The sequence below is a fragment of the Nansenia antarctica genome, assembly GCF_963989245.1.
Source record: "Nansenia antarctica genome assembly, chromosome: 6".
Lineage (NCBI taxonomy): Eukaryota > Metazoa > Chordata > Actinopteri > Argentiniformes > Microstomatidae > Nansenia > Nansenia antarctica.
In genome coordinates, this window is record NC_137676.1 from 69,280,341 (window position 1) to 69,297,258 (window position 16,918).

Below are 16,918 nucleotides of genomic sequence, written 5' to 3' on the forward strand. Positions count from 1 at the left end.
ATCCCTATGGTAACAACAATACGGTTTCGCAAAGCAAACGGAAACCTTTTGTTTGTTTGTTTTTGTGTTTACACAGTTTAAAACCAGATGAAGCTATTGTTGCCGTCTTAGCCTCCTAGCTTTAAATCATGACTTATACATGGCTGATGAGGAGGGAGAGATGGGTCACCTCTCTCTCTCTCTCTCTCTCTCCCTCCCCCTCCCTCCCTCCCTCTCTCGCCTCCCTTCCTCCCTCCCTCCCTCCCATCTCCACTTCCCTTCTTTCCCAGGTTGTCTCCCCCCTACCTCCTCTGCCCATTCATCAGCCATACATACATGGACATTGACAGTTATTTAGTTCTCCCGCTCTTCCCTTCATCTCTCTAATCCTCCTCCTCTTCCTCTTCTTCCTCCTCTACTTCCCTCTGTTCAGCGAGGCCCTGCCAGGTCTCCCGGTTCTGCCTGCAGCCGTCCAGCAGTGGAGAGCAAGAGTCAAACAGCCCTGAGAGAGTCTGAGAGAGGGGGGGGGAGGAGGAGAAGGGAGGGAGGAGTCAGGGAGAGGAGGGGAGGGAGGAGGCAGAGAGAGGAGGGAGAGAGAGAGGAGGGAGAGAGAGAGAGGAGGGAGGGAGGGAGAGAGAGGAGGGAGGGAGGGAGAGAGAGACAGAGAGAGAGGGGTGAGAGAGACAGAGAAAGTGAGAGGGGAGGGAGAAAGGGGGGGGGGTAGAAATAGGTGTTATAACAGACACACACACACACACACACACACACACACACACACACACAAGCTGGAGAGAGGACAAAAAGAGCTTTTCTAACACCAACCTGGTAGAGCGGGTGGCAGATCCCGTCGATGTACGACACCTGCATGTGCGGCAGACGGCGGCTCTTCTCTCTGTTCATCTCGTTCTGGACAGACAAGAACGTTTAGCCTTCAGCCACTAGGGCCCCAGACTACGACTACTAACTACAGACTACTAACTACAGACTAATAACTAAAGACTACTACCTACAGACTACTAACTACAGACTACGAACTACAGACTACTAACTACAGACTACTAACTACAGACTACTAACTACAGACTACTAACGGCTTGCCGGAGGACTTGAGGGTGGCAGAGAGTGTGGATATCTTTAAGGTCAAAACACTTTATTAGCCAGGCTTTTACCGAGTGTATAACTCAACTGGCACTTTTACTCCTATGTCTTTGTTTTATTTCCTGGTTTTTTTGTGTTGTATTTTATCTACTTCTTATCTCATGTTTCTTGTTTTATTGTGTTGCATTTTATTTACTATGTTTTTTTTAATGTTCAGCACTTGGAGTTGCATTCGATGTGCTATAAATACAGATTGATTGATTGACAGATAGTTCTAAGTTACTTGGGCTGGGGGGTACACCAGCAGAGCACCATGGTGAAATGCATGGAGCGAGAGGGAGAGAAAGAGCTTTCCTCGGTTAGCAGATCTCACCACAGGTTTGATATGGAACTCTTCCCTCTCTCTGTCACCTTGTGCAAAAAACTCTGTGGCGACAAGTTCTGCGATCTGTCGAAAGGGAGTAGAGGTGGTTTAAGGGTCAAGTGTGTGTGTGTGTGTGTGTGTGAAGTGTGTGTGTGTGTGGGTGTGGGTGTGTCTTACCCTCCTCTGCACAGGCCAGGGCTTTGTGATTGCACTGATGTCACTGGCTGTCATCAGCATTGACCTGTGGGACACACACACATGTATGCACGCACAAACACACACACACACACACACGCACACACACACATTTTAAATGCTTTATTTATGTCCACATAAATGTACAATATCTAAAGGACATAAATACTATCAATGCATTTTGACCTCATGAAAACAGTCTCACACACACACGCACGCTCACACACACACACACACACACACACACACACACACACACACACAAACACACACACACATGTATGCATGCACAAAGAAAAATTATAATTTGTCCTTCAAAAAGCATGACACTATTGACACGTGCGTTCTAAGTAACGCACCTCCTCTATGGGGGAGTCAGGGGATGAGGTTATGGAGATTCAATGACAGAATTTATTGTGTTAATTTTCAAACAAGCAAAAACACACAAAACGAGCGGCTCTTCAGATTCGCGACTCGGTTCACAACGTTCACTAAACAGAGTAAAACAATCAAGTTCAAAGATCCAGCTCGTTGGTGAACGACCCAACACTCGTCGTTGGTCAGTGGTCCACTGAACTAATACTACCGTGTATGTCCACCGTATTTCATATCTAGTAACATGGGAGCAGTGGGTCCACCGTATTTCATATTACTGAGGGGGAAAAAATGGTTGTCAGAAGCGGTATTTGAACCTAGACCTCCAAAGGTAACTACAACCTGAACTCATCACCTTAGACAACTCAGTCATCCTGATTTGCGTTCACTAATGGAGGTTCTGTAATGTAATAGTATCCTGACTTCCATCTAACAGCTGTAGTTCTATATATATCTTGGTAATATGACTCATTTTGCGCGAAATAAATGAACGCGTTAAGAGTTCCGCACACACACTGAGTTTACATTGGTACCTACTCACCTGAGAAGATCTCTGTGCCTCTCTTCCTCCCAACACACACACCCTTTGTCTGCCAGGGCAAAGAACTCTTCTCTCTTCCTGAAACAGCAGGGGACATCAGGGATCAGACAAGATACACACACACACACACACGCGCGCGCGAAAACAGACAGACACACACACGCATATTTACACACACACACACACACACACACACACACACACACACACACACACTCACACACATACACGTACACACACACGAAAATAGACACACACACATGAAAACAGACAGACACACACACGCATACTTACACACACACACACACACACGAAAACAGACAGACACACACACACACACACATGAAAACAGACAGACACACACATGAAAACAGACAGACACACACACGCATACTTACACACACATGCACGCACACACATATGAACACAGACAGACACACACACACTCACACACGCATATGAAAACAGACACACACACACACACACACACACACACACCCAGGGGGCTATGGCAGAGACACACACACACCCACCCACACCCAGGGGTTTATGGCAGAGACACACACACACACACACACACACACACCCAGGGGGCTATGGCAGAGACACACACACACACACACACACACCCAGGGGGCCATGGCAGAGACACACACACACACACACCCACACCCAAGCCCAGGGGGCTATGGCAGAGACACACACACACACACACACACACACACACAGGGGGCTATGGCAGACACACACACACACACACACCCAGGGGGCTATGGCAGACACACACACACACACCCAGGGGGCTATGGCAGACACACACACACACACACACCCAGGGGGCTATGGCAGAGACACACACACACACACACACACAGAGACACGTACTCCACATAGACAGAGACACGTACTCCACATAGACAGAGACACGTACTCCACATAGACAGAGACACGTACTCCACATAGACACACAGAGACACGTACTCCACATAGACACACAGAGACACTTACTCCACATAGACAGACACAGAGACACTTACTCCACATAGACACACAGAGACACGTACTCCACATAGACACACAGAGACACTTACTCCACATAGACAGACAGAGACACGTACTCCACATAGACAGACAGAGACACGTACTCCACATAGACAGACACAGAGACACGTACTCCACAGACACAGAGACACGTACTCCACATAGACAGACAGGTCTGTGGCCAGGATGGCCCCCTCAATCATCTGCTGCACCGCCCTGTACTCCTCCTCAGACAGACCACTGAGAATCTGACTGCCCTGAGGGAGGGAGGGGGAGGGAGGGAGGGAGGGAAGGGGGGGGAGGAGAGGTGAGGGAGGGAGGGGGAGGGAGGTGGGGGAGGGAGGGAGGGAGGGAGGGAAGGGGAGGGATGGTGGGAGGGATGGAGTGAGGGAGAGAGAGAGGGAGGGGGGGGAGGGAGAGGAGGAGGTTGGAAGGAGGGGGGAGGGATGGAAGGAGGAGAGGCGGGGGAGGGAGGGAGGGAGGGAGAGAGAAGATAGTAAATACATGTGAATTAACCGTTGGGCGAATAAATACAAGGAGACAAAGAACGGCAGAGAGAGAGAGAGAAAGAGAGAGAGAGAAAGAGAGAGAGAGAGAGAAAGAGAGAGAGAGAGAGAAAGAGAGTGAGTGAATGAGTGAATGAACGAACAAATGAATCAGTGAATGAAAGGATAAAAAGATGGATGGATGGATGGATGATGGATGGATGATGGATGGATGATGGATGGAGGTCTAACCGGGTTGTTGAGGATGAAGAGGCACAAGGCATAGTGGTGGTGCTCCAAGGAGGAGGTCCCATACAGCTGGCCCAATGGATGCTGACTCCTGAGAGAAGGAGGGAGGGAGGGAGGGAGGGAGGGAGGGGAGGAGGGAGGGAGGGGAGGAGGGGGGGAGGGAGGGAGGGAGGGAGGGAGGGGAGGAGGGAGAGAAGGAGGTGTGAAGCGCACAAGTTAATAAAATAAGTCGCTTCTCAGTACAGGGGAATGCACAGGGGGAATGTCGGCTTTTACATTTCTTTTAAACGGTACGTACATACATAAGAGATGAAGACACTGGTATCTCTCTATGTAAGACACTGGTACCTCTCTATGTAAGACACTGGTATCTCTCTATGTAAGACACTGGTATCTCTCTATGTAAGACACTGGTATCTCTCTATGTAAGACACTGGTACCTCTCTATGTAAGACACTGGTATCTCTCTATGTAAGACACTGGTACCTCTCTATGTAAGACACTGGTATCTCTCTATGTAAGACACTGGTACCTCTCTATGTAAGACACTGGTATCTCTCTATGTAAGACACTGGTATCTCTCTATGTAAGACACTGGTATCTCTCTATGTAAGACACTGGTACCTCTCTATGTAAGACACTGGTACCTCTCTATGTAAGACACTGGTACCTCTCTATGTAAGACACTGGTACCTCTCTATGTAAGACACTGGTACCTCTCTATGTAAGACACTGGTACCTCTCTATGTAAGACACTGGTACCTCTCTATGTAAGACACTGGTATCTCTCTATGTAAGACACTGGTACCTCTCTATGTAAGACACTGGTACCTCTCTATGTAAGACACTGGTACCTCTCTATGTAAGACACTGGTACCTCTCTATGTAAGACACTGGTATCTCTCTATGTAAGACACTGGTATCTCTATATGTAAGACACTGGTATCTCTCTATGTAAGACACTGGTATCTCTCTATGTAAGACACTGGTACCTCTCTATGTAAGAGTTGCTGAGTCCTCTGTGGTCCAGGTCGTGGTTCAGAGTCGCTATCATCAGTGCCAGGATCTCCAGACGAGAGAAGGTGGACTGAGAGAGAGAGAGAGGAGGGGGGGGGGGGGGGGTGGAGGGGGGAGAGAGAGAGGAGGGGGAGCAGAGGGGGGAGAGAGAGGAGGGGGCCGAGTGAGAGACAGAGAGAGAGGAGGAGGGGCAGAAGGGGAAGAGAGAGAGAGAGAGAGAGAGAGAGAGAGAGAGAGAGAGAGAGAGAGAGAGAGAAAGAATTATATGCACAGTAAACACAAAGAGAGTGACAGAGTGGGGGGGAGATGAGATGAGATGAGATGAGATGGGAGATGAGATTCCCGCCACCGACATGACGCAAGCTGCTACTCTACTCTATCCTATTTCTACATGGTCTACGGCCCCCCCTGCCCTTCTGGATAACCCCCCCCCCCCCCCCCCCCCGCGCACCCCTGTGACCTCTGACCTGTAGCCGTGGGGAGGCCATGAGCATGGCGAACATGCACTGGGCTGTGCTGAGGCCGTGGCTCCAGTTGTGATAGGGCACGTCTGTCCTGTAGCCACGCCTTACACTCAGCACCCACTGGCACAGACTCTGGAGGGGAGGGGGGAGGGGGGGGGGGCAGGGGGGCGGAGAGAGAGGGATGAGAGGAGGGGGGGGGGAGAGACAGGGATGAGAGAAGGGGGGGGAGGGGGGGGGTGGAGGAGGGGAGGTGGAGAGAAAAAGAGGGGAAAGGAGAGGGGAAGGGTAGAGGAGGGGGGGAGAGAGGGATGAGAGAGAGGAGAGGAGGGGTGTGGAGAGAGAGGGATGAGAGAGAGGAGAGGAGAGGAGAGGTAGGTAGGTAGATGGAATGAGAATTAGCCACATTATGAAAGAAAGTAGAGAAAGACATGACAGACAGACAGACAGACAGACAGAGGAAGCATGTGTGTGTGTGTGTGTGTGTGTGTGTGTGTGTCAGGTACCTTGTAGTCCATGTTGAAGTCCTGCACCAGGTTGAGGTCCAGGAACATGCGCACGGTGGCCTGGGCCGTGGCTGTGTCTGATAGGCCGAAATCTGTGAAACTGAACTCCAGAATGTGCAGTGATTGGGCAGAGGGGATGGGCGCTTCCTGAGGGAGAAGGGGAGACATGGGATTCAAACACACACACACACACGCGCGTGCGCGCGCACACAGACACACACAGACACACACACACACACACACACACACACATACACAGACACACACACACACACACACACACACACACAGACACCACACAGACATCAACACAGACACACACACACATACACACACACATACACACACACTGAACGCAAACCAAACCAGCTTGATAAGAAATGGTAACAGCTGACACACAAGCAACAGGTATTCAGAATCCTATACCCAGGTAAGCAAACAAACAGACAGACAGACAGAGAGAGGGATGGAGAGAGAAGGAGAGAGGGATGGAGAGAGGAGAGAGGGATGGAGAGAGAGAGGAGCAGAGAGGAGGATGGGGAGGTTTCCGTCTGGAAAGATTCATGGTCACCTGCAATGTTTGGATTTCCTCTTCTGCCGCTGTGATTTGATAGGACAGGACCTGGGGGGAGAGGAGGGCCGAGCACACACACACACACACACACACACACACACACACACACACACACACACACACAATCAAAAGTATACGTCACAGGACAAACACCTACACCTGCATAAACATACTGTAGCTATTGACGACCTTGTGGATTTATAACTTTCAAGTCATACTGTATACATTGCAATGTCACAAACTGACCCTACTATATCTACAATATAATCACATATTCCACTGATATATGAATGTGGCGCTTCAATCCAAAGTTATTGAGTGAGGACGACATAAGTTGTTAGTATCTCTGCGTGAGTCAACTGACGCAGGGTCAGTCAGTCAGTCAGTCAGTCAGTCAGTCAGTCAGTCAGTTAGTCAGTCAGCCAGTCAGTTTGTTAATTGGTCGGTCGGTCTGTTGGTTGGTCAGTCAGTCAGTCAGTCACTCAGCCAGCCAGTCAGCCAGCCACACAGTCAGTCAGTCAGTCAGTCAGCCAGCCAGCCAGCCACCCAGCCAGTCAGTCAGTCAGTCAGCCAGCCAGCCCGCCAGTCAGCCAGCCACCCAGCCAGTCAGTCAGTCAGCCAGCCAGCCAGTCAGTCAGTCAGTCAGTCAGCCAGCCAGTCAGTCAGCCAGCCACACCCAGCCACCCAGCCAGTCAGTCAACCAGCCAGCCAGTCAGTCAACCAGCCAGCCAGCCAGTCAGTCAACCAGCCACCCAGCCAGTCAGTCAACCAGCCACCCACCCTCCCAGCCAGTCAGCCAGCCACCCAGCCAGTCAGTCAGTCAGCCAGCCAGTCAGCCAGCCAGCCAACCAGCCAGCCAGCCAGCCAATCAACCAGCCACCCAGTCAGTCAGCCAGCCAGTCAGCCAGCCACCCAGCCAATCAGCCAGCCAGTCAGTCAGCCAGCCAGTCAGCCAGCCACCCAGCCAATCAGCCAGCCAGTCAACCAGCCAGTCAACCAGCCAGCCAGCCAGCCAGCCACAGCCACCCACCACAGTCAGCCACCTAGCCAGTCAGTCAACCAGCCAGCCACCCACCACAGCCAGTCAGCCACCCAGCCAGTCAGCCAGCCAGCCAGTCAGTCAACCAGCCAGCCACCCACCACAGCCAGTCAGCCAGCCAGCCAGCCAGTCAGCCAGCCAGTCCACTCACCTCCTGTGTGACGTCCAAGCTGGCTCTGTGTTTCTCTGTGGTGCGTATAGTCTTGGCGTACTGGAGAGCCAGGCCGCAGTACACCGCAAAATCCTCCAGGAGGCGCTCGTCGTACTGGTTGAAGGCCTCCCCACCAGGGTCTCTGACCAGCTTGTTCTTCAGCTGGCAGACGGCTACACAAACGACAACCAACGGAAAGTGAACTCCCAAACGGTACACCACAAGATGGCCGCCGTGTACACCCACCATGGAATGTTGATTTGAATGTCCGTTCTTCTCACTCTATTTCTACGGTTGCTCATCCCTGATCTCGTCTACTTCGTCAGGAGGGAGGGGGTGAACTACACTTACAGGGGGCAATCTGAGATTAGCACACCCATGTTTGGACTTTTAAATGAACGAGACTGGATATAGCCATTGGTCCCTGAAGAATATAGCTGAATAAAAGGCTCATGAGCTTAGTGTAACAGTCTTAACCCCATCAGAACCCCAAATATAAGCTTGTTCTACCCCGCTGTAACAATGGCGTTGTAAACAAACACTGCATCGCTTCAAAACACGGTTAAAACGACGATGGTCATCCCAACGACACCCAACCAGGCGTTATTCCCTGATGTCTATGTTATCTGTTTATCAGGATGGAGAGCAGCGAGTTATAGATCTGCGTGTCTTCCAGGTCTGGGTCTCTCCAACAAATGCCCTAAATAATAATACCCTAGGAATAATACCAAACACACCATAATGCACGTAGATTCCAGTACCATGTAAAACCATCTCTCTCTCTCTCTCTCTCTCTCTCTCTCTCTCTCTCTCTCTCTCTCTCTCTCTCTCTCTCTCTCTCTCTCTCTCTCTCTCTCTCTCTCTCTCTCTCTCTCTCTCTCTCTCTATATATATATATATATATATATATATATATATATATACATATATATACTGTATATATATATATATATATATATATATATATAAAGTACCTAAAAGATATCACACATTTGTAATGACCCTAACCCGAACCCTAGATAAATCAAAGTGGTGGTTGGACATTTTTTTTTAATGCCCTAAATACTCAGGGCTTAGACGGGTCAAGGGAGAGGTTGTCTGATGCTCTTAAGTGACCGGGACAATTGGCAGACTTCCTGGTTTCCCTGTAATGAGCTGCTTAGCAGGCCGGGGCCATGTCAAGGAAACCCAGACACCTTTGAGCCTGATCGCTAAAGCAGGGGGCCGCGGGGAGGGATCAGCTCGATTACCAAAGCTTGTTACGTAACTGAGAAACACCACTCAGCAGGCGACAGAGGGTATATAATCTTGAGGTTAATTTCAATACCTTTCTAAGACTTTTTAAAGACCTTGTCAATATTTTTCCAGACCTCACCGCCACTTCGAGCTGTAACCGTTTACATCAGTGACACCTTTAACTTAACAGTTTCAGTTTGCAATAGACTAGACCACTATCATACAACAGAATTTCCGGTTCATCTTTTGTTTTTTAATAAAATGAATAAATTCACGAACTTTTACAAAAAGTTTTTAGGACACTCTTTAGGAAACTCTTTGGACAGAGTCTAATTCAGAAAAATACCTACACAATTCAAGACCTCATAAAATCGTGATAAGACTTTTTAATACTTATTAAGGGTCTTGATTTTCCCAAAATTGATTGATCAACTTTGAATACTTTTCAAGACACCGCGGATACCCTGTGACAGAACAGTGTACCCAAAATATGCAGTGTGGGGGCAGAGAGTGACGCACCCACGACGTTGTCCGTCTTGGTGTTTCTGATCGGGCAGCAGATCAGACCCCTGGCGGGGTCCTGGGAGCCGTCGGACACGTTGAGCGTCTCCGTGGAGCGCAGCACACGCAGGGCGTACGCCGGGTCCACCTCTGTGATGTCACAGTCCCTGAGGAAGCACAACATTAGGGTCACTCTCTGGGTGCGTTCGTAAGATTAGCTCTGAGAGCGCCGGAGCCAGCGCACACTTGGGGTTGGACCGTAGGCATTCTATGAGTGCTGATCCAGATTTCCAGAGCGGATTTACGAACGCAGCCTTAGAACTAATTGTTTGGGTTCTTTTCTAAGACATTTTATTTTCTAAGACTGTACACAGAGCAGTCAACTCACGGCCAATGCGTGACCCAGTGGATCGAGAACAAATCCGATAAATAGCCCTCCCAGCGAAGGTATTACTTTTCAAAACACTTTCCCTAACCCTAACCCTAAAAAAATATGAAAAAGTGCAATTTAAAACATCAATGATTAAAAACAAAAAGGGGACAACATAAACAGAACATAAACAGGAACAATAAGAAGGCTAAAGTTGGCTGCCGGCCTGTCCAAATAGATGTTTAAAGATTAGTTCTGAAGGAGTGGAGGAACACAGCCTAGGTGATGTGATGTGAAGGAAAACAATACTAGAACACACACACACACACACACACACACACACATGTAGAACCTTTTCGAGATCTGGAACGATGACCCAAGCTCCTCACACTCAACGTGGACTACCCGGGAGATCACGTCAACATCCTGAAACCACAAACAAACAAACAAACAAAAAAATCGGTCAAAATACAATTTTCATTTGTTGAATAAAAAGAGAAAATACAGAGATCTACTGGAGTCTTGACAATTTGCATTAAACGCGTTAAATCCATTATGGTAAGGCAGTGAAACTGAAATATGGCAACAGATTTCATTTCTGGTTTTGTACAAAAGACTTGTGTTAGCTGGTCATATACAGTATTAATGAATTCCCTCACTATTACCGTATTTTCCGCACTATAAGGCGCACTTAAAAGTCAAAAAAACAAAAAAAAAACGACAGTGCGCCTTATAATCCGGAGCGCCTTATATATGGATCAAAATGTAAAAATTACGTGACCAATAAAAACAATTTAATAATAATAAAATGTTTCAGTACGACTGGTAAACTACAAAGCCGCACCGCTTGCAGCATTACGGTAATCAGTAAACACCGGTGTTGTGCTTACTCACAGTCCCACACCACAAGACCCCAAGTAAAGAAGACTAAACAGAGTTTCCGAGGGAACAAAGTGAGATTCTTGGTGCTTTCAACTTGAAGTTTTAAAGTACCCACTCGATATAATAAACAACAGTTTAACGATCACTAAACACTTATCATTTGTGTATTGGATTCATTATTCTCGTTTGCCGGAGGCTACCGGTAAGGGAGGGTTGATTTGTAAACATACTTTCGTTTTAGCTCGTGTTCAAAAGCAAGAACTGTGTGTTCATCTAGTTATGTGTAGTTATGTGTTTTTAGCATGTCGATGTTCTCCCAGTATGTTGTCATGTTATTAAAATACAGTTTAGACCTTCGTAGCGATGTGTTTTGTTAGCTGTTAGCCGCTAGCAGCGTTTGTTGTGGTTTGGTCAGAGTCACTTTTCTCCCATTCAGTGTTTGAGATGAACCAACATTCAAATACGCCTGTCGTGTTCAATCTTTCTCTGATTTGAATGTATGACACATCATTTGAAAGCTTACAATCTGTAGTTTAAGCATGTGTAAAAACTGAAAAAGTACGTTGCACATTTCACCAGGAGCTGTCACATATTGGTTGTTGGTTATAATTGTATAGCCTATTGGTTGTTTTCTGGTGTTGTTTTGCTCTGTTTGTAGTCTACTTGATGTATTTTTATCAGCTGTTAAATCACCACAGCGGTTAATCCACTAATAGAGATAATAGCAGATTGAAAATGCTTGTAGCTAACTACTCTATATCTCGTGGTTGCAGCTATTGCGAATTGCTATTCACGCGAGTCAGCTGTGAATCACCGCAGGTCCTTGACGCTTGTTGCAAAAATGGATGACGAACGGCTGATACTTGAGGTGGAAAAATATATATTTTTGACAGTGGAGCAGGTAGAACGTTGATGGTGACAACGCTCAGGTGGAGCTTGGACAACGGGAAGTTGACACAACACCGATGGAGAGGTGACGCAACGCAGTAGGTGGAGCTTGGGCGTAACGCAACCCCAGTCAAACGTTTGACTGCAGTATCTATTCTATGCGCCTTATAATCCGGTGCGCCTTATAATCCGGTGCGCCCTGTATATGAAAACATTTCTAAAATAGGCCATTCATTGAAGGTGCGCCTTATAATCCGGTGCGCCTTATAGTGCGGAAAATACGGTAATTAATTAATTAATTAATTGATTAATTGATTAATTGACCATTTCCATTCATACAGTACTTTTAGCCTTACTATACACTACACAATTTTCCTTTAGTGACGTTGATGGAATACCGACCAGGATATAGTGTCAGACAGGATATGGTGTCAGACAGGATATGATGTCAGAAGCGTCATTACCTCATCCTTGGCGATGAAGATCGTGCAGAACTGAGCCTGCACGACGGGCAGGAGGGAGGCGGCCATCTTCCTCAGCAGAACCTCCAGGGACCAGTGCTCCTCTGACAACAGCTGGGCCAGGTCCAACAGAACCTGTCACACACACAGGAGAGCTCACACACACACACACACACACACACACAGGAGAGCTCACACACACACAAACACACACACACACACACAGGAGATCTCACACACACACACACACGCGCACACACACACACACACACACACACACACACAGGAGATCTCACACACACACACACACACACACACAGGAGAGCTCTCTCACACACACACACACACACACACACACACACACACACACACACACAGACACACACACACACACAGACAGACACACACAGACACACGTACACACACACACACACATAAACACACACAGACACACGTACACACACGTACACGTACACACACACACACACACACACAGGAGACACACACAGGGGATTGGAGCTCCCTGATTGGCTCCCTGTTAGGTTACCTTGCTGCGCTTGGCCTCCTGCGTGGAGGTCTCGTACAGCTGAGCGTTGTCCAAGGCCAGCCCCAGAAGACCCATGTGAGTGGACAGGACCTGGCCAATCAGAGATAAGAATCACTCACCCACAGCCAATGGCTGGCGAGACTCACTCCCTCCCTCCCTCCCTCCCTCCCTGCCCTTCGCAGCATAGGTTGGTTAAGGTTGGGACGTCGGTTTCTTTAAACTTTTAATGACGTGCTTCAGTTGGATGTTAGTCAGTATGTAGACGCTGTCTTGGAAGCATCTTCGGACGTTTATTAATCTAAGTTGCCAGTCACCGTTCATCAGGATGTGGGATCACTTTGGGCGAACCTAACCTTAACCGTAACCATTAACTTCATCCTAACCCTAATTCTAACCTTACCCAACCTTTAACCCTTAACACTAACCTTACCCAACCTTTAACCCTTAACCCTAACTTTTAACCCTAACCTTTAACACTTAACATTAACCACCCTGACCTTTAACCCTAACCCTAAATCCAACCGTTTTACATTTCAACTTCAATGGGTTGATGATGTCAGATCTGATCATTCCTCACCTTCTCATCCAGGTCAGTGAACTCACAGCAATGACCGTCTGCATGGCTGCTCTTGTTGATCACCAAGGCCGCTCCTACAACCTGACCCCGAGAGAGAGAGAGGGAGGGGGGGGGGACAAGGGAAAGAGAGGGATAGAACAAGAGAGAGAGAAAGAGAGAGAGGGAGGGAGGCAGGGAGAAAGAGAGAGAGAAGAAGGGATAGAACAAGAGAGAGATAGAACAAGAGTAAGAGAGAGAGGGAGAGAGAGAGAGAGAGGCAGAGAGAGAGAGATAGAGAGAGAAGGGACAGAACAAGAGAGATAGAACAAGAGTAAGAGAGAGAGGGAGGGAGAGAGAGAGAGGTAGAACAAGAGAGAGCAAGTGAGTGAGGGAGGGAAAGAGAGAAAGAGAGAGAGAGAAGAAGGGACAGAACAAGAGAGAGATAGAACAAGAGTAAGAGAGAGAGGGAGGGAGAGAGAGAGAGGTAGAACAAGAGAGAGCAAGTGAGTGAGGGAGGGAAAGAGGGAAAGAGAGAGAGAAGAAGGGACAGAACAAGAGAGAGATAGAACAAGAGTAAGAGAGAGAGGGAGGGAGAGCGAGAGATAGAGCAAGAGATGGAACAAGAGAAAGAAAGAGAGAGGGAGGGAGAGAGATAGAGAGAGAGATAGAGAGAGAGAGAGAGAGAGAGAGAGAGAGAGAGAGAGAGAGAGAGAAGAGAGCACTAAAACTTTCCAATGATCATCCTTGACACACCTGAGATATTATATTTTGCATATATACATATATATATATATATGACATAGTTGATGTGTTGTGATCAAACTAGTCACCTGGTCTCTGTAGTCTTTGATGGGCACACTGAGGACACTCCTGAGGCTGTAACCAGGTGGTTGGTCCATGTCAGCACTGAACCTGGGATCCTGCAGGAGGAGCAGGGAGGTGAGGTCAGGGGAGGCCGCGGGCGGTAGACATCGGAGGACGGGCCTCCGTGGAACGAGGGGAGGGTATCAAACACGTGTTCCGTTCCTCCGATTTCTACCTCCAACTGCCTCCTTTCAAACACATTTTCAATGTTTCACACATGAACGGGGTTGTACTCAAAGGGAAAAGGGGACACGCACGCACACGCACACGCACGCGCACACACACGCACACGCACACACACAGGTTATGTCACGGTCTTCTCTCTGGCTGTGCCAAGGGAGTTACACTGATCTCTGATCGCCCAGGTGGGCGGGGGAGGGATGGAGGGAGGGAGGGGGGGAGGGAGGGAGGGAGGGAGGGAGGGAGTGGGGTTTCCTCAGCTCTATGAGCTACTTTAATGACCACTGGTCACAAAGGACACACACAGACACACACACACACACAGACAGACAGACAGACACACACACACACACACAGATCAGATGCATCCTCCAAACTCTGACCATCCCCATCAGATCAACCAATAGGACACCCCCGACCCCCGACCCCCTCCCTGCTGACCCCCAGCACCCCCCCCCCCCCTATCCCTGACCCCCGCCCTGGTAACCCACAGCAACCCCCCCCCCCCCACACACACAATCCCCGATCCCTGGGAACTGGGAAGAGGTCAGAGGAGGCGACACCAAAATGCGGTACACATTACCTCAGAGGTGTCTCTGATGTTCAGCGGAACCCCCGTGGCCACCACATATCCCATAATGCCCTTCACCAGCTCCAGGTGGGCCGCTCCCCTCACGCCACCGCCGCCTCCACCTCCGCCTCCGAGCTCGGTCAGCGCCACGACGCCCTCCAGGCTCCCCCTCCCTTTCCCCCTCCCCCTCCCCCCCACCCCCCTGTCACGGTCCGTCCGTCCGACCAGGGAGAGCGAGCAGCATTCGGCCCCCACAGCCTCCCCAGCGTGCTGCAGGGCCTCCTGGCAGAGCTCCGCCACGGGGCCCATCCTGCTGCTGCCTGTGCTGCCCAGGAGCCTCATCATCCAGGCGCAGGCCTCACCTCGCCCACAGGGCCCGTCCAGCCTCGCCGGGCGGGGGGAGGGGGGTGGAGGGGGGGGGGAGAGGGGGGACACGGAGGACCTGGGGGAGGACCGACGGGCCGGCCCCTGAGCCGAGCAGCAGGGCTCTCGCCAGGAAGGGCTGCCCCGGGGGGAGGGTTTCTTCTTCTTGCGGTGACCCAGCCGGAGAGCGCCGGGGTGGGGGTCGTCTCTGGGGCTCCTTGGCCCACCCTCGGGCCTCCCCCCTCCTGCTCTGGAGGTCTGTGGAGGCGAGACCTTCTCTACACAACAGCCGTTCTCCACCTCCCTACAATCACAGTGGAAGGAGCGCAGTTATTTACACCGTTATTTACGCAGTTGTCCACACCCAGACAAATTAACAAAACAAATAAATGAAAAATAAATCAAATGTCTTACTTTGATGCTCTGCGTAAAAAGTAGGACCGGGCGAAGTCCGAGTGGCGGTCCAACCACGCCTCCACCCTCTGGCTCTCCACGCCGTCTCCAAGCTCCCAGCGGCGCGTCCGAGCGCGGCGACTCCACAGAGGCGAAAAGATCCACCCGGCGCTCATCACCACGGAACCCTCTTCCCCCGCTCCCTCCCCGGCCGTAGAGAGCTCTCTCCCCCCTCCCTCCCCGGCCGTAGAGAGCTCTCTCCCCGCTCGCTCCCCGGGCATAGAGAGCTCTCTCCCCCCTCCCTCCCCGGGCGTAGAGAGCTCTCTCCCCCCTCCCTCCCCGGGCGTATAGGGCTCTCTCCCAGAGCAGCAGGGGGGAGTCGCACTGGGAGTCGCTCCTCCATCCGCTGACATTAACTCCAGCACTTGGGAATGGAGGCAGGGGGGCATACCGTCTCTCAGGTAACGCGAAAACAACTCTCCTAAACTCAGTTTGGCGGCGGTTGTTATTTCCCTTTAAAAAATAAATTATATATATATAGGCTATATATATATAAACACCGACGAGACCGAGGCAGAGAGAGAGACGAATGTGAACGCGCAGGTGGCATGTGTTGCTGAAGGTAGCTTAATCCCATTAGCCGGCAAAACACACTGATTTATTTTGTACATTCAAGGAACGGATTACAGCCACTGAACTCTGGCGTCCAATGCAAGGTAGCTACAGACATTTGGGTAAAACAAGAGAAATATTCAACGTTCAGACATTGGAAGTAGTAGCACCATAACTAATAATATACTAAGTGCTGACCAGAACATCATTATTTCTGAAGCCGATTGGTTCACCAGATCTCAAAGCGCTGGTCTGTCAGGAAGGGAGTTCTGTCCATGATGCGGTTGTTGAAGAGTCTGTAGAGAAGTACATGATGACATCATGACATCATAAAGAGTAGCTCACCGTTCTATAAACGTTACTCCAAAGCAAAACAACTAGAAGCTTTGTCTCAAACATTCACAACAACATGTGGCGAC

The 16,918-nt window shown here is 49.6% G+C and overlaps 1 protein-coding gene across 1 annotated transcript; it reads right to left on the reverse strand.

Annotated features, from left to right (window-relative positions):
* Positions 1–362: 362 nt before the first annotated feature.
* Positions 363–16,168, reverse strand: LOC308160888 (cGMP-specific 3',5'-cyclic phosphodiesterase-like; the record flags this gene model as incomplete). Its single annotated transcript, XM_080534821.1, has 19 exons — positions 363–491; positions 802–885; positions 1,996–2,000; positions 2,553–2,630; positions 3,727–3,850; positions 4,331–4,418; positions 5,320–5,414; positions 5,812–5,940; positions 6,312–6,458; positions 6,883–6,933; positions 8,076–8,248; positions 9,831–9,979; positions 10,526–10,608; positions 12,417–12,548; positions 12,961–13,050; positions 13,538–13,618; positions 14,347–14,436; positions 15,144–15,798; positions 15,909–16,168. The coding sequence occupies 19 exons, from the start codon at positions 16,166–16,168 to the stop codon at positions 363–365; spliced, it is 2,643 nt and encodes an 880-aa protein (XP_080390947.1).
* Positions 16,169–16,918: the final 750 nt, after the last annotated feature.